The sequence below is a fragment of the Centrocercus urophasianus genome, unplaced genomic scaffold (assembly GCF_019232065.1).
Source record: "Centrocercus urophasianus isolate 14NV4802_14NV808 unplaced genomic scaffold, USGS_Curo_1.0 seq_21, whole genome shotgun sequence".
In the NCBI taxonomy this organism is placed as follows: Eukaryota; Metazoa; Chordata; class Aves; order Galliformes; family Phasianidae; genus Centrocercus; species Centrocercus urophasianus.
The window spans coordinates 7,085,276-7,104,478 of record NW_024884767.1 but is presented as its reverse complement, the minus strand read 5'-3'; the positions used below and the strand labels follow the sequence as shown (position 1 = coordinate 7,104,478).

General features: G+C 36.0%; 1 protein-coding gene across 3 annotated transcripts in view; it reads left to right on the top strand.

Annotated features, from left to right (window-relative positions):
• Positions 1-19,203, top strand: part of KIAA0825 (KIAA0825 ortholog) — a 229,984-nt gene that overhangs the window by 50,599 nt on the left and 160,182 nt on the right. For all 3 annotated transcript variants that reach the window (XM_042823068.1, XM_042823066.1, XM_042823069.1), the window contains exon 5: positions 17,764-17,934. In XM_042823068.1, the coding sequence (XP_042679002.1) occupies positions 17,764-17,934 (171 nt within the window). The remainder of the gene's footprint in view (positions 1-17,763; positions 17,935-19,203) is intronic.

The window sequence follows — 19,203 nt, the reverse complement described above, 5'->3', positions numbered from 1 at the left end:
AAAAAAAAACAACCACCAGGGAATAGATAGTTGTAAGGTAAAAAAAAAAAGGTAAGTAATTGGTGCAAACAGATCCTGCTTGGGTTTCCCACAGGCCACCCCTGCACAGCTCTGTAGCACAGGGCCCACCCTTCAGGCACTGTTCCACACAGGTCCCCACGGTGGCAGCTCCTCCAGCCCTCCGACCCCACCACGATCTCCTCCCTCAGGCAGGGACAGCCTGCTCCTCCGTGAGCCTCTCCTGGACCGCAGGGAGCTGATGCTCCGTGCCTGGAGAATCTCTTCCACTGACCTGGCTGCCTGTGTGGCCGCTTCTCACTCATATCTCACCCCTCTCTCCCAGCTGTTGTTGTGCAGCAGTGTTTCCGTCTCCTACATTTGCTCTCCGAAAGTGCATCCAACTTCTCTCATGGCTTGGCTATGGCAGCTCAAAAGAAATAATTCACTATGAGAGCGATGAGGCCCTGGCACAGCTGCCCAAAGAAGCTGTGGTGCCCCATCCCTGGGAGGCACTCAAGGCCAGTTTGGATGGGACCCTGGGCAGCTGAGGTGGTGGGGGGCAGCACTACCCACGGCACGGGGTTCGGAAGTGGATGCGCTTTGAGGTGTCTTCCAGCCAAAATTATTCTGTGATTCTATGGTTCTATAAAGTTTGTAATTTAATCTTTCTTTCAGTCTCAAAACAACTCAGATCTACTCCAGCTGTCTCCATTTTACATTTAAGGCAGGAATGCTAAAGTGACTAAAAGTGTCTAAAAAGACAGATTAACAGCTTCTGCATTATGTGGAATAAAAAATCAATCCTTCAGTCTTTTAAGACAGTTATTTCGTGTGCCTAAATATTCTTTGTCACAAGATGTGTCTTATACCTTTCTGTGCCTCTGCATCTATCAGGACAGATCTCCAGCATATGTTTTTATTGTAAATTCAGTAGAACAGAGAAAAGTGAAAATATGCAAAGTAAACTTTGGGAGCTGTGAGTTTTAAAAATATTTACAATGAAGTCTGAAAAAATGTCAATTTCTTGAATCCCTTCCAAGATTTTATATTTTGGTTTCCTGTGCTGACCTCCAGCTTAAGCACTAGGAATGCACAAGAGGCTGTGTGGATACACAGTCAGCAGAGCTGATGCCAGCTGACTGAAGGGTTAGACCCTCTGGCGTTGTGCTCAGCAAGGAAAGCTGGGGGAAAGGAGAATCAACCAACTACCAAAGTGACAATAGTAGAGTTACTGGGCTAGGGTAAAATAAGGGATCGGAGTTGTGAAGATTGGTAAGATTTTTTTCATCTTATTTCATTCCGTAGTGATGTCTATTATATATAAATAATTGGAATTATTAAATCAAACAAAATTTATACATGTATCATTACTGAAGCAGATGTTATTGAACACTGAATTGAATGAGAGCTCATATGTGAAGAGTCTTTTCTGGTAAGAAATTTCTCTCTTTGAAATGTTTGTTTTACTAGATTTGTACTATGCTTATTCAGGAAAAAACGTTTTTTCCCCTGGAACTCAAGTGTTTACAAGGCAGTTTACATGGAAATAACTACATTGGAAAAAATAGTACAGAATAAATACTATTTGGGGATGTTTATACCTGTAGACAGATTCTTAATGTCACATGGATTTTCCAGCTAGGAACTATTGTTTAATTCTGTTTAGGCAAAGGATACTTTTAGCAGCCTCCCACAATTAATAATTAAAGTAATAATTAAATATTTTTTATTATAATTAAAATAATTATTTGTACATAGTTTAAACTAAAACATGATTTTATTAGCTTGGCTTGACAATGATACCCAGTTTGCTGAGTATTAAACAGCAAAACCAAACACGCTAGAGCATGGACAGAAGAGGGGAAGGGTATTTTTTCTTCTTAGCTGAAAGACAGTACTACCAATGTGTTTTGTGTTTTTTGATTCGTGTTGTCTCTGCCCTTTGGGAACCACCAAACCAACACATTTCAAAACAGCAAAATAATTTAATCTAAGGCATTCGATTGGGACTGTTATCCCAGAGGTGAGAAAAAGCTTTGTGTTTGCTTAGCTCACCCTCAGGGAAATATGATTATTTTTTCTTAAGAATTACTGTAATCGATCCTTCTGTATACGAGAGGAAAAAAAATAACAGATAAATTTATACAGAATACCTACTTCTGACTGGAAAATAAAGACTATGGGCTTTAACAGAGTCATAAATCTTCAAAATATTTCATGTATAACTATTTATGAAGTAAGGAGTTAACAGTTTTTTCGTTTATGTTCAATTAGAAGTGTTATTTGTTGGCTACTGTAATGAGCATGTATTTGTTTATCAGGATTGAGGATGAGGATGATTTGAGAGTGGAGCTGGCAGAATGGTATTTGAAAAGACGCAATATCTTTGGCATCCAGCTTTTAGGGACGTAGATGGATTTTATTTTATAACTTGATCCTATTTCTAGGTAAATCAGTGCCCCTAAAACCTGCAAACCATGCAGGATACAGCCAATAGTATTTGGCTATCTACATTACTGTAGTAAATTTTTATCTAACATGGGTCCTCCTCATGACAGTTTTTGGAATTAATATCCAAGAAAGGTTCCTCCTACCCTGGGTTCCTCTGAAATATTTTTATCTTGGTTTTTTGATGTTTTTTGTCATAGTAGTCATATATTTCTTTCAGAAACTTGTGTAATGTTATGGTGTTTCATAACAGTACTAAACATGTTATATATTTGTTAATATAAATAGCATGTAATTAATCATGCAAGCGTTTTTTAGCTTATCTGCATGATTTTTTTGTTTCAGTTACAATGTGATATTTCTCAGAAGTTACTTGTGATCGGTCAGTTAAAAGTAGATTGTAGTTGTACCTTCTGAACCTTTTTTATGTTCCTTTGCTTACAGAAATGTTAAGCTAGTTTAATCAGGATTTGCTGACATATCTTAATCCTTCATCTATTTTAGATGAAGAAATAGCCACTCTTAACAGAGAAAAACCATCAGCCAAAGAAACTTAAAAACTACGATATTTTACACATCTAATGTACTACTGGAAGTATATTTTATCTGAATAGATTTTGTATGCACAGAGAGAGAGAGAAGATTGTTATGTGGACTAATTCACCTGTCTTTAAATTTCCTTTGTCTGAAATTAAATAAAATTCAGAAGATTTTCTTTTTTTTTTTTTTTTTCACGTATTCAAATTCTTCACCTTATTATTTTCATTTCGTAGTAAACCTCTCAGAGATCCTTAAAGCAAACAGGAATTCTAATATAGCACTTACCCCTGGGAGATATATTTTTAATATTTGTATCATTAATAACTTTTAGAATCTTAAATAAGATTTTTTATGAAAATATGAGATACAATGCATAATGTATTCATTAAAATCAGTAGCTATTTTTATGAAAATAGTACTGAGAAGTGAAAGTAAAACCAAAGCAGAGAAGATCAGTCTAAGAATGTTTTTCGAAACAAAATAGTTAAATCACTTTCATTGCTGTATTTTAGTATTCAGACTTAATATTTTTATCTGAGTGTACCAACCTCTTATTCATATGGCCAGGAAGCTCCCTTTCTTTTTTCTTCCTCTTTATTTCTCAAAGATATAACCATGCTATTGTAAATATAAATTCAAGCATAGCTTTCCCGAATTTATCAAGAAGATGTATGCAAAGCATGATTTCAATTATGATGTTTTTCATTTGTGGTGTTCAAATATTCATGAACTTCTAAGGAATATAATTGTGTTTATATAATCTGAGTATAGTGTGTATTTGAACTGAATGGAAGTACTGATTGTTGTTTAGTGGAGCTGTACTTGTGTAGTGGAGATGTGACCAACAAGAGGAGCAAGCTTTGGAGTAACCTCTTGAAAAGAGGGTAGCTTTGGGCAATTTAATGAAAGGACTTGATAAGGAAAATCTATTTTGAGGTCATTCATCCTAAAGCATTCCCAGCAACATGCTTTCCAGCTAGTTTGAAATAGGTGTTTTGAGGCTTGCGCCTTTGAAGAAATTTGATTTCTCTGTGTTTGTGTGCAAATCTTTATTTTCATTCGTTTATTATTTCCTTCCTGTGAAATGAAGAATTACAGTTTGTTTGTGATCTCTTGAGCCAGGATTGCTACCTACAACTGGTCTTCTATGATCTTAATTATATCTACCAAAAATTATCCTGAAATAGCATTGATACCTGCTGCATGAATGAAAAAGAAAAACAAAATAAAACAACAAAAAAACACCCACCGGTTATTTATGTCTGAGAATAATTAAGGCTCAGTAGGATAGTATAATGTATTCTCCCATTTATATCCGAAAATTAAATAATCCTAGGCTTTGTTTTATACGAACAAGATTTATGTCTTTGAACCATTGTTGAGATTTCTGTCCTGCTTAGTATCCCTAACAGATAAATTTCAGTACTTGTGCTATAGTTACAGTTGGTTTTCCATTGTATTTGCTTAGGAAACAATCTGTAGGATTGTTGAAATGTAGCCTTTAAGAAGGGGAGAGTATGATGGTTGCTTGACTTACTATTTATCTCATAGAAAACCCTGTTGCATCTTTCCAAAATGCTGGTAAACTATGCTGATATAAAGTATCCCTTGTGGATGGATGATGGTTAATAATATCCAGTAGTTCACCTTCATTATATAGCCCGGATTTTTGCATTTTGCATAAAAGCTTAAAACTTAATTGTGGAAATGTATTTAAAAGCTTTTTCCATAAATTTAAGCTTTAAATATTTAAAGACTTAAATACAAAACACACCGTAGTGACTCAGAGATTGTGAAGACAAAAATAAAGGTACAGAAACTGTAACTCCTTGCTTTTCATGGACATTGTTTCTGTTTCTGCATGAGGAAAGTAGTTGATGTGTGTCAGTTACGTTTCTGCTTCCCTGGCATCTCCTTTTCTGCTTTCTATCACTGTAGACTTTCTAGTCATGTGTCTCTTACAGGAACAGAGCTATAGCAGACCTGTAAAAAACAATAGGCGGGACAATTGTTGGAAAAGGGTGGTACATACGTGTAAGTAGACTTTATGTCTACTGACTTCTTGAACTCCACTCTACATGGTGATGTATGTCTCAATCTTCCCAATGTTCTACACAAATGGGATGAAAAATCCTGTGATTTCCATCAGTGAAAGACTGATGGAAGAAGTGTGTATCAACTGAAACTGCAGTACATCTATGCTCTCTGTATCTAACCTGCACAGAAGACTTGAGGACATCACTAAAAATTGCATAGGTCCTACATATGTAAAGAGTAAAAATTCAGATGTCTTAATTAGATATTTCACTTTAGAAATTCCAGAGATCCACTTTTTATATGATATGTCAATAAAAATTGAGATATTCAACAGGATTCATTGTCACCTAATTGAAAAAAAATGAGCAGATCGTGTGGGTAGGAATCTATAAGAGGAAGTTAAAGAGAAAAGCAGTGGACATACAGATATGATGCAGATTTCTGCAGTTGTTTTTGTTCCTTGGGAAACCTATAAAATTTTGACAAGCAAAACAAGGTCCTATTTCTCAAGGGAAACATAATAAATGTGTTTGCATTTAATGTTGGAAATAATGTGTTCCATAGCCTCTTTGTCACATATTATTTATTTCTTATCCTTGCAAGCATTCTATTTGATTTCTACTGCACAATTATATTAAATGGGAATATGAGTAGTGCTGAAGAGAAAATAAAACCATCTGTTTGAACGCAGCGAGCAGAACTTTTAATAAAAAAAGAGGTACTCTTTTAAAGGCCACATGAGCATATTACCCTAGGACCACAAATGTGTTTCTAGGGGGAAAATGACATTTTTGTAAAGATTACAAAAGCATTACGCTTGTTACTTTTTAAGCTTATGGTAGGGGGTAAGATAAGAGTAAGTGGCTGAAATGTCAATTGAACTGACAGAATTTCAAAGCCAGTAGCATGCCTGAATACCTTCCTTCTTCTTAGAGCTGTTGGTTGAAATTGCTATTAAGCTCTTAATGTGAACAGTGATAGTGAAATCCTGTTAGGGACCCCTTGTCGTAATGAAGATACCCATTTCACGATTTGAATAACATATTGTTTACTTAGCAATGTCAGTAACTAATTTCTCTTTCTCAATTACTTATGTATTACTGAACAAGAAATTGTTGATTTTTTTTTTTAGTTGTATTTGTATGGGTTGTTGTATCCTAATGAAGTAATTTCTTTTTATCTTTCTGAATAGGATCTTGAATCTGTTTATTGAATTCTTTGGAAGTCCAACTGTTGTTTTTTTATGTGTGTGTTGTTGTTTTTTGAATTTTTTTTATTATTTTTTCCCCTTTCCAAATGTCTACAATTACCAAACATCGACTAATTATATTTGTTTTGCTCTCTCAGCACATCTGGGTATTCTTCAGCACAAAGTGAGCACTTAACTCACTGTGCCCTCTAATTATTGAATTCTCCTCCCAAGTTTAAAAGATGAAAGTGATTTACTCTCCAGTCTGATACTTTGTGAGTGGTCAGGGGTCAATTCAGAGTTACGTACTGTAGTACTGTGCTTAATTAAAAGTCACAAAATTTGAGAGCAAATTACTGAGCTAGTCTCTCTTTTGCTTATTTGGGTATGTGAAGAAAAATGTGTAGAACTGCAGCAGATAAAAGAAAACTTCGTAAATTTCTTCTGAAGATACTCCTGCAGTATTGATTGAAAGTTATTGAGTTTTCATTGTATATGTCTACCGTCATATAAGCACAAGTCAACTGAATGGCCCTGGCTGTGATTTTTTGTCAGTACAGAGAGCGTATTCTATCACAAAATATGTATTCTCAGAACAATTTTAACTTTTGAAGGGCAGAACAGTTTTAGGCAGATTAGTTTGCAGAAAATTACATCTGTTTAAATCGGAGGTATATCACATCCAAGGGATGGATATTCTGTGCTAATTTCTCTAATTTTAAATCAAAGGACTGCTGTATCTACTGAGTTCTTTTTTTTTTTTTTTTAATAAATCTCTAGGTTATTTTACGCTATCATCGCATTGCTAAATATAGCAGCATTGAAGACATTCTTTTCTGTCTGTCTAGAGAGAATAACAACAAATCCTAGTTAGGAATTAAGCGTCAATGTCTCCTGAGCTTTTTAGTACCCCTGGCCATTGAGGACTGTCTGGAGTTGATTCAGTTTCTGGTCTCAGACTTTCAAGAAGGGTTTCCTTTTTCTCAGTAGCTTCATCTTCTGATCAACCTCGTTTAAATCTTTTTACTTAAGGACAAATGTATTGTCTTACTGCTCATGTACTAGAAAAGTCCAGCAGAGTCTGGGCTTTCTGTAATAGAGAAATTGTATCTTCATCAATGCACCATACTGTCAGCTCATGTATAAAGAGGTGTTCTAAGAGTGTAGTGGCAGTATGTGCACATCTGTGTTGATGTATGATTAATCCTTCATTTGCAACACAGAAATTGTTATACTCTTCCTACAAAGTGTTTGCTAAAGTGTTCTAAAGGTGATTCTATAGAATTTTGGAAATGGCAATGTATGTCCTGTTTGGTTTTTTTTCTGTATGCCTAAACTTAAAAGGATATGATTTTTTTTTATTCCTTGAAAGTATTTGTGAGAACTTCGTGGTGTCTTTGCCTAGGTAGAGTTTTGATATTAACAGATGTGTGAAGCAGAAGTGTGAATATGGAATCCAACTTTGTAAGTCTTTTTCTGAGTGATTTCTCCTATTAGAACAAAAGCTGTCACTATCTGCCTCTGTTATATCTTGGAAATTCCAACGGGTAAGAGAAGTGAAAGTGACAGAAGCACTTTAATCTATTATTCAGGGAAATGCATAATACTGTGTGTAGACGACACAAAGGAATGTTGAATGCTTGATAGAAGTTTCTAATTGGTTGAAAGTTCCTACCAATCTTAATTTTAATGGAGTGGGTGTGATGTTGTTAACTGATCTGTGTGAAATGCAGCCATTCCACTGTGAATGTAAATGCAGAGGACAGAAACAAAGTTAGTAGACATTTCTGTATTTGCAGATGCTAACAAAATGTAAGATAAAAGTAAGAGCATTAGTTACTGTGATTTCAAATACAAATCACAATTTTTCTTTTATGAGTTAGAGGAATATACTGATGTCTTATCAGTGGTAGCATTCATAAGGAGGTTTGATGGACCTGACGGTACTGTAGTTTCAGCGCAAGATGTGTGAAGTTTTTTTGTTAGTCATTATTACAGGGCACATCATCCTTAGAACACCTGAGGAATTCCTTGTAATTAGCTCAACAGAGCTGTGAAATAGCTTTATGCTGTCAAGTAGTTAGATTGGTGAGATGACTTGCTTAAGATTATTACATAAATTAGGTGTCAGAGCACGATCAGGCATTGTAGCTCCAGCCTGTGTTTCCAGCACTGGTCTGTTCTTTTGCCACTTGGTCGGTGAACATGATTTCACGTCAAGATTTAATTTTGACAGACGTATATACTCCTTATTGACAAAGGACTTAGGTATTTGCTAGGTAACATCAACTGTCATGATGAAGTGAAAACTGGCTTCATTTAACTGTGAAGATATTAAGGTGTAGATTTGATTAAAATTTCATGTACAGTGCATCTCTTTCAAAAGATTAGTATAGTCTTCACTGAGGTTGTTGAATAGCTGGCAGTAATATCTCTCTTTCTATGACAGACGATCTCACTTAAGTAAACGTATGCAAACTTATACATGCTTACTTTGTTTATACATAAATGCAAAATCCCTTACTTTCCTGCATTTTTTTTTAATATATGCATATATATTAGTATAGAAGTTACAAAAGCCTGAAGTTAATGGTGATGTCTAATAAGAAAATGATTGCTGTCTTTAGATCTGTGACCATTTAAAAGCTAAAAGAGGGAGAAAAGTAATCCAACATGTAATCTGTTTGCCTGAGCTTTTCTAGCTAAGTCTCATGGCACCTGTGCATTTCACTGGAACTAAAGGAGAGCGAGCTGTGAAGTAAGACAGGTGTTTAAAAAACCTTAAACACTCTGATAACAGTTTGCATCCATGTGGTTTCCTTTGTTGCACTGATAGTTCTTTATGGATCTGTCAGTTTCAATCAGCAGAGAGTACATGTGATCAGTATATCTGATAAACTTGTCAATGCCTTTTTAAAGCAGGATTCCCCAACCTATTCTATTCAACTCTCCTCCCCCCTTCTTTTTTTCATCATTTCAAGTAGAACCTTGATAAGACAGAGATATGTCACCGGCAGGTGTGTATAGCTAGCTCAGCTACAACTAATTTGTGCGGGAAAAAATTAAATCAGGAGGTAAATTATTTCATGATTGCTCATTCCCAACAGAGTTGGGCATCATTCTGAAGAAAATATCAAATAATTGGTTTCAGACCATGTCAGACACATGCAATTCCCTTCACTAATGGCTGTGTTAGGTAGCAGTAGGCCTCAGGGGTCACCAAAGAACTGAAAATAGCTTAGTGCCAGGCAGAGCAATAGAGAGACAGAGCACATAGGAAATGAAGTGGCAATAAGTGCAATCTATAGGGGAAATGTGCTTCACTTGGAGTTTAATATATTGGCTTAGAATCTGGCAGTAAGCCATGCAACAATTGTTTACCTTTTTTTCAGCATCTGCATCTGTTCTGTTTTGTAAACAGCACTTAACTTTCAGTCAGTAAATGCTGGAATCGATAACTATTAAGGGATTTCCTTTCTTTTTTTTCATATTCTGTAACAAATGCATACTACAAACAATATTTGCCTGAGATAAACAAGAAACAGACATTAACAGGGTCAAAGGGATTTGGCTGGGAAGATTTTATAGCTTCTAGGGTTTGCAGTAATTGTGTCTGTGTGATTTGAATGTATCTTGTAACCCATCCAAATTAAACTGTTAAAAAAATGTTAGCGTGCAGTAATGAAGATATTTTTTGTAATTATCTTAAGTACTGTGTATAGAAAACTGCTGGCAATGTTTATAATAATTTAGATCTGTGTAGTACTCTGTATTACATCTGCTGTGCAGAAATATTAAGTTGCCCTTTACAATATGAGGAAATTAGTGATTATACCCAGCAATACTAATTATTTGAACCTAGCAGTTACATTAAAAAGCATATATCACCATGCAGCTTAAGAAGAGAAAACTGTGAGCAAATGTCCATAAAAATTGAATATAGCAATACTAAATGCAAGTGAAATGACAGTACTGCTTATATACAATCTCTGTTTAGGAGACACACTGTGCAGATGAATGCTGCCATAAATGCAAGATTGTTACAATACCTTATAGCATCACTTAAAAGTTAATATCACTGAGGGGTGAGAAACACATTATTGTTAATGGAATTTATGTATGCAACTCCCTCTGTACAACTTTGAAAATTTACCCCTTGAAATATCCCTGCCAGTAACTGAGTTTCTTTTGCATTATTGGGCTGTTTGTTTTCAGATTTTAACGAAATGTTAGTTTCATTTATGGAATAACTTTACTGTTTGTATGCAAGTTGTGCTTAGGTTTTAACATTACACATTTTCTTTTCTGTTTTCTTCCTCATCTAAAATTACTGGTTGAAATTTCTGACATCACTTTCTTGTGTCCCTGGAAGAACAATATTGGAGGTCTATCTTCTGTGAATTTAAGGCTTACGAACAGGGGCAGGGGAGTGATATTTAATGTATTAGGAAGGTATTTTTTAGTGAAATTATTAGAAGAGTTTTAAATCCATTGTTCCTGCTGAGGGAGAAATCCCCACTGCAATCACTGAAGAAGGCAGTCATCAGGTTGCTTTCCAAGGATTCCATCATTAGTCTCAAAAGCAGTTTAGTCATGTGTCTCTGTACACTGAATAGTAGGGCTAATTAATCCAAGAGCAACGCTATCGTATCCAAACTGTTCTTGAATGCAGCCAGCTTGCCTATGATGCAGGGATTTCTGTACCACACTGTACTGTGTCATGTCCCTGGATAGGCTGAAATTATCAGAATTAGGCATTCAGTGTTTTTTGAGATGCTGTGAATGCCAAATTGTTAAAAATAAATAAATAAATAAAGCGCCAGGCTCGATAAAATAAAAAATTATGACATTTTTATTATGTTGAAGTTTTGGGATTCATTTGTATGCATATTTTCATACAGTTCTTGAGATTTTGAATGCTTCCCAGCTGTGAACAACAACTTTAGTTATGGTATCAAAAGCTGCAGATTTTGAAGGTGATACTGCTTTTGAAATTTTCTGTAAAACCTCAAGTTCACAGGTACCCAGATCATTTAAATCTAGCACAGCCTTATTTCTCATGATGCTTCATTTTAGAATGAAAGGCTTATCTTTTTAGTCAAGTGATGAAGGCAGAAGTCTTGCTACTTGTTTTAAGTATTTAGGAGAAAGTAAAGTACTATAATCAAGTGCTTAATGTGCCTTTTGTTCCACAGTGCTTGAAAAATGTTTTAATTAATTTATTTGCTGGCTTAGAACCCACTTGGGCATGTCAAAACTTTATCGCCAGGGCAGTGTGATTTTTCTGATGCTGTGGTTTTTTTAATTCTTAACAGCCTCCAAGTGGTCATATTACTTTGGAGAAATTGTCTTTCTTAACATACAAATGAAAGAGACAAGTCTGAGATTCATTGTTGAAGAAGTATCTTCACTCAATTCAACTACGAAGTTTGAATGATGTGCTGGTTTTTAGGAATTCTTTGTTGTTGTTTCTTTGTATTTTGATGAGGGCATTCTGATCATTTATAACTTATGTAAGTTTTATGTTAGATTTCAAATCAAGCAGAAAATTATTTTATTAGAATAGAATAGAATTTAAATCCCTGACGACATTACAAAATAGTACCTGATTTCTCTAGCAATACTTTTGTGTCTCTTTTTACAGCATTTATACTGTGTGTTTTTAAAGACAAATGCTTTAGTTATTGCTGTGGAAGAAAGTGGGAAAGACTTCAGGAAGAGCAACAACATGATAAAAAATGTAAAACAGCTTCCATATGGAGAAAATTAGGCAAGGTAGGATTTTTAAGTTCGGAAGCAAAATCATTAAGAAATTGGGTGGGATAGATGTCTACAAAATGATGGGAAGCATTAGGAGAACATACAGGTATCAGTGGTTGACTGATTCTTAAAATAAATTAGCATGAGGTGGATCTGGCAGATGAAATACTCAAAGAAAATGACACCTTTATTAATCCAGAGTGTAGTTAAAGTCTGGTGTTTTTTACCACCAATGTTAAGGATACTAAAATGAGATGAAGGGTTAACTGGAGAAACTGATGAAATGAGACTCACTGTGAATGATTGTTTGCAATTTCTGGGTGTAGGTGCCTTAAAATGCTTTCAGAAATGGCACTGTTTGTGGGTGGGTAACTTCATCTGATTAAAAAAAGCCATTTTTGTTCTTTTCTAGTCAATATTTTCTATATTAGTAAGCCCTGTTCTTGAAAACTATGGTGAGAGTTAAATTTTGTAGGGTATATTTTCACTACATTGTCGTCTTGAATCATCAGTGTCTGAATCTAAATGCTTAGTAACTGAATGTTATCATTCATGCAAGAAAACACGGATTGATTCTTGACCTTTTCTGTTTCTGTGTCACCTATGCTCTTTTTAGTTAGGTTCTTTCATAGTCATTTCTTTGTAGCTCTGCCAATTGCACAAGACCTTCCCAGACTAAGGAAGGAAGAAGAAAAGAAGGAATTGTGACATGACTGCTGTAGTATTTCAGGGCTTTAGGATAACGCAGTTAAGTAGGATTGGAAGGGAGAAGCAACCCATGACCTGATTTACAGTGGATCTTCTGTTCTAATTTGCACAACACTTTGCTAAACTTATCTTGGGTTCAAACACTTGAAAATTCAGGTGAAAAGTGTTTCCATGTGCATGGTAAGACTGAGTTGGCTAAAATTTACTTAAGAACTTCAGTTAAATGTGTGTTATAGCATGCAAGATCCACCAATCTCATGTTAAGATGTTGGAATTCTTCCATTGAGAGCTAGTATTCAAGTAAGTATTCAGGTTGCATAGAAGCCAAAGATGGAATAGGGGTTTGGATAGTTTCTGTTTGTAATTTGTCTCAAAGAGAAAACACTTTAAGGATTCTTTAATTTTTGTTAATTTTTTTTTTTTTTTTTTGAATGGAAAATGATATTTCTGAGCTAAAACAGCCATTAAAAAGTAAATAACAGTTGATTTGTCTTTAATTATTGCTGTATGTTTATTGCACCTCTGCTTGTTACCTCTGTTTTTAAATTTTTTCCTATCAGACTTTTTTTTCTACTGAGTAGATCCTATTCCTTATGATTGTGGTATTGATACCTTCCTTCAAAGCCTCTTTTCAGCTATCTAATACCTGTTATGGCCTTCTTTCATCCTTGGACCTGCCACTGTTTGAGATCTCTCCCTTTGCATCTGCTCCTTTTTGATGACACCAGTCTTGGCCAAGTTCTGAATGGAAACTCAAGACTCAGTGCAGTCCGCCTCTGACCTGTAGTTTAGAACAATGATTGATTGCCTAGTAAAATTGCTCATTTCTTCTTACCTTCTGAAGAGCAATTATCTACATATGTCCTTGTACAACCAGCCAAGTGTTCTCTCGCAAAGATGGACTACTTCATTCTTCAGCAAGTGTGGAATGTGCCTTAGATCTTAGGAAAAATTATTTACCTTTAGTCCTGAATGGACTGAATCTGAATGATACAGCGGAAGACGAAATTTGAAAGTTACTACCCACATTTTTTTGCTGTCTAACAGCATCAGCTGCCTTGGCACTCTCATAATCCCTGCACAATTTGACAGACATTTAATATTAGTGTTAGGGTGTCTTTCTATCAACAAAGCTCTCTCAGAGTCAGCTTTTTCTCAGATAGCAGTCTTCTGCTGCTTGTCACCTGATTTTGGGGTGGTGAATCAGCAGGCTGGAAGAAAGGCAGTACTGTTCATGCACCCTTTTCCTGTAAGTGGAAGGAGGTCAAAATTGCCCTCTGCAGTATCTGAGGCACGGACTCAGATGAGAACAATTCAAACTGTCTATTACAGATTCTAATATCCTTTATGTACATTCACTAGTTTTCTCTTCTAACTTTCCCACTCGCCCTTATGTCAATAAAACATTCCACAAACTGTCCTTAACCATGCATGCAAACACTTATCCAGTCAGTCATGAGCTGCTCCTAGCCGTGTGCTCGTCCTCCAGTCAGGGTCATTATCACTCAGCAATCTCATACCTCACATGCTTTTTGTTTTGGCTCTTCTGGAGGTGTCCTTGGTTCTTAGTCTTGCTTTCTCCTGCTGTTTATCTTGCTCCACAGCTTCTGCTCTCAGTAGTCTTTCTTGTATTCCCACAACCCTCCACCAATGAAAGGACCACAGTCTATGTACCAAAAGATTTAAGTGCGTTCTTTCTTTCCTCTTCACAGAGTCTTTTTGTTCCTTTGCAGAAATTCTTCATACAAGTTTGTGCTTCAATGGGATGCCCGTATGTCCTGTTTTAGGAAGGCAGTATGGATGTCCTTTCTGGTGTGTGATTCTACTGCAGCTATTTCCTTGTAAAAGGATTTATATGCATTTAACTCAGACAAGCAGAAAAAATTGTATTTAGGTGAATGAGAGTAGCAAACACAGTGCAGGCTGTTCAAGAAGGAAATCGGTTTCTATCATGCAACTTGCTACATGCTTCCTTCTCCAGTTGGACTATAACATCATTATTATCTTCTGTTCATGGTGGGCTGAGATCAAATTGTAATGCTTTCAGTTACTCTGTGCATGATAGTCTATGAATTGGCTAGGATACAGTCAACAGCATTAAGCCATCACAGAGAGTTGTTGCCCTCTGTGTGATGCCACTTGGTTAAATGAGTTTTCTGAGTTCTTTGACCTCTTTGCATAACATCAGAAATAATATACATTCAGTAATTTTTTCTCATGCACTACTCTGTGGTGAGGGCTGATTTTACACTGGACTGATTAATGACACTGAAACTGGATTGAACATGTAATATAGAGAATCCTCCTGTGTACTCCGCATCTGTACAGAAGGCCACCGCAGAGAGGAAAGACAGGTGAAATACCAGTGAATACCTGTCCAAGATATTAGTTTAGTCAGGGCCTGCATCTGTCTCCGTTATACTTTCTTTTTTCCTCTTTCTGTGCCTTCTCCAGGTGCAGTTCAGTTGTTGACTGGCAGGAGCCCTTTGTGTGATAGGCCATGCACTGAGCAGCAAGGAGGGGCTGATGTGTACCCTTTTCCAGAAAGGTGTACCCAGCAGAATACTTTCAGGCTTTATTTTCCAGAGTAACTGTCTCATTTCTAGAATGTGTTTATCACTACATATATCAGCAGCGAAGGGCCTTTTTTACTGCCATAATGTGGAGTATATCTTTAATCTCCACAAAAACAAAATAGTGTTTTCCTCAAGAAAAAAGAATTTTCTCTTGCTTGAATTTTCTCTTACTTGATTTCTAAATATATCAATTAATGTTTTGTGGTTGGTTTTTTTTTTTTTTCACTTTAGGGAGGTTGTATGATGATTATAGTGTTGATTCATATAAGTATGCATTTCAAGCTACTACACTAGACTCATAGAATCACAGAATATCTCTTCTGGAAGGGATGCACAAGGATCATTGAGTTCAACCTCCAGCTCCATGCAGCACCACCCAAAATCCAAACCCTGTGTCTGAGAGCACTGTCCAAACATTCCTTCAACTCCAGCAGCTCAGGGCCATGCCCACCACCCCGTGCATCCCGTTCTGTGCCCACCACCCTCTGGTGCAGCCCCTTTCCCTGACCCCCAGCTGCCCTCCCCTGACGCAGCTCCATGCCGTTCCCTCGGCCCTGTCGCTGTCACACACAGCAGAGCTCAGCGCTGCCCTCCGCTCCCTGTGAGGAGCTGCAGCCGCCATGAGGGCTCCCCTCAGCTCCTCTTTATGACATTTGTAGAACATACATAGTTTGTTCTGAAGTTTGATAAGCGTGTATGTATGCATGTAAATCAAAGTATTCTGTTAAAGTCTTAATGATATGGTAAAAGAGGGATCTTTGAACTTAGTATCTTCTGCTCCCAGCTGAAATATATTTTGAATGATCACTTAAAGCAAAGATAAGTTTTCACTTCTCTCTGAATTCAGTTATATGTTCCAGCATTAATGTTACTGTGGCATACCTTTGGCTTCTGTCCTCTTCCTTTCAGTCTAATGAGGACAGTAAAGCTTGGGGGCAATCAAATAATTGGAAGGTTCCTTTCTTCCTGGAGAAAGGGGACAGGAGCATCACAAGGTTTTCAAATCACAGGAGACAGAATTAATGTTCGATTGATTTTTATTCTGTGACTCATGATTCTCACTTTCTCATTTGTTACTTCTGGCTTTCTGCAGAATTAGGCAGGTATTTCCCTACCAGTTAAACTCACTTTACATTATCAAGCTTCTGAGTAAAGGAGAACTCTCAGAATAGCTGAGTATCTTACTTTTTTGGATATTTAAGATTTGAAGTTGGAAATCCAATGATGCAGATATTGTTTACTCTTTATTCAGACAGGCAAGACTGCAGCAGGTGTAGTTATCAGTAGCACCTTCTTTTGCCATTCTTAAAAATACTAGGAACTGACATAGATACAGCTTTCTGGAACTTTGAGGAAACTCAGATGTCCATGCAACCCTCGCAGTTCAGTCTCTAAGGCTGCAGAACAAGAATAACAAATTAGGGAATTTTTATTCAGAGCTCAGCTCTGTTCTTCAGTTCTGTGTCCATTTAAAAATGATTTCTGAATACCTAAAAAAATAATGTAGCAACTTTGAGGGAAAAGGGTGTCTCTGAGTACAAGGTAGGAGAGATTTGACATATGAAAGTGCATAAAAGTGCATTTCAATCAATTTCTATTTGTTTTCATCTTTGGATCTTCTCTTTCAAACTACTCTGGCTCTCATTCTGACACTTTCCATGTAAACTGTTCTGCTGATGCTACATCTGCAACACAACTCCATACAAACATGGTATCAGCTCAATACCATTTGCGTAGAAGTGCAAATTTATTACATTGCAGGAAGTTATAAAAATAAAATAGTTGTAGCCGTGTGGTATGGTAATACTGGATTGGAAACAACTCACTATGTCTTATACTCTGACTGTGCTCAAAGCAGAATTCTGTGGATTATGTGACTTGACTGTGTGTTATAACTACAGGCATTAAACTTTCAAAATAGTATGTTAAGTTTCTTCTTTTAACTATCGAATGCTTATAGGTGTAATACTTGCTGATATTTGTTCACTGACAGTCTCACTTGTTTTCAAACCCCACATATTTAAACTTGTGCAATGTGAGATTGATGTTTCTTTTCACTCAAATGTCATATTCATCAATGGTATTATGCTAGCAGATTGTTAAACAGACAGGGTGACTTGCAAAGTGACAGTGTAGGGATGTGATGTCCCAAGCCATTGAAATATAGTAATGATGTGGATTTTTTTTTCGTAGTGTTCAATCAGTTTTTGCAAACAGTGGTTTTTCTATAAAATGCAGGTGAGAAGGTTTCTGAGTAGTTCCTTAGAAAAAATCCTAGTTAATGAATAACAAAACCTAGCATTCATTTATACTTTCCCACAGAGATGACAAATGCGAAAGACTTAGGAAGAGCTAATGTGACAGTGTTTTATAATGAGAAAAGGATACATTATGACATAGCAAAAAATGAAGTTACTTGATATACTATGCTTTTCTACATTTTCGATTTTCCAGTACCATATTTTAAGGAAAAGTAAAACTTATTCCGTAATTTTGCTTTAACAGCCTCACAAGAATACCACAAAAAAGGAAGGAACTTTTGTTTAACATTGTATCAACTTAAATGTCTTTCTCAACTCATCAAACTCTTTCTATTCATGGAAGAAAAAATTGAAGAACTCTGTGCAGAAATTCTGTTGATGCCTTTGTTTACTGAGAAGAATAAGAATGTTCAAGGTAATGAATGCTTTTCCTTGTTTATTGATTGTACTCGGTGCAAAAGAACAATTTGGTATGATTTTCAAAATTACTTACCTAATTTATGCCATCATATTATATAAGAGTATTACCATATCCACTGCAAATCTTTTTGAAATAAGCAAATTTACCTCTTAGCACAATGATTTGTAGAAAAGAACTGATGATTGTAAAGATGTGATATGCAGTAGTTATTGATGAAGAACGATCAAACACTGACTTAGATTGAATTTCTTGTAAATAACTACATGTCGTATAGCACAAAGCAATATATGAATTCTTTGTACCTATTTCTGAACCTGCCTTTCAAAGCTGCCTTTTTCAAGAGGAAAAAACAGACTTATGCAACACTTCTATTGTTCTTAAATGATACAAATATTTTAATATGAGTCCTGCTTATTAGTGTCGTGCTTATCCCACTTGCTTCAGTGGCTGTTTTTATAGAACTAGGCTCTACAACAGAATGTAAAATTTTCACAGTCAAACCTGCATTTTGTATTTGCTTTAGATTCTGTTTTTCGTAAGATTGCATTCATGTCAGATGAGGACAATGTGAAATCATGAAAATTAAGGTGATTAACACTTTCCATATCACAGCATACCCCAAAATATTCTATTTCGCACTTCTACCAGCTGAGAGATTGCAGGTCACCAGAGAATAAGTGGTTTCAAGAGCTTTGAGTATATTGTAGGAAAAGATCAGATCAGAAATGAGGCCAGGCTGCTCAGGGGGAAAGGACAGATGGAGTAAATGTTTAATGTTTCTGTAGTCAAGCTACAGGCTGAGAAGCAAGGTGTTTTGGAAGTACGTTCTCAGAATACTAAATTGATGCAAACAAGCAAACAAACAAAAAAGCACAACATGAAACAACAGGAGTTCAGAAACACATGTTTTGTTGGCAGGTTCTTCATCTGAACTCAGGTGCAGAAATGCAAGTTAACCTATGCTCAAAGGCTCAAAGTTTGCATTCAAATTCCATTTCTACTTTTGGTTTTAATATATTTCTGCCTCCTTTAATTTCTCAGTTTTATCAGTTCTTAAGAAATGGTAAGTTATTATACACTGTGTTTTAGGTTTTATGGCCTTAATCCTACAGAAATGTGTCATAGTAAGCTTCTCATGGGGTTAATTTGTAAGATAGACTGTACATTCAGTAAAGATGATTTTAGGTGTTCTTTTTATTTATTTTATGTGAAAGACCTTAAAAAGAAAGAAAGAAAGAAAGAAAGAAAGAAAGAAAGAAAGAA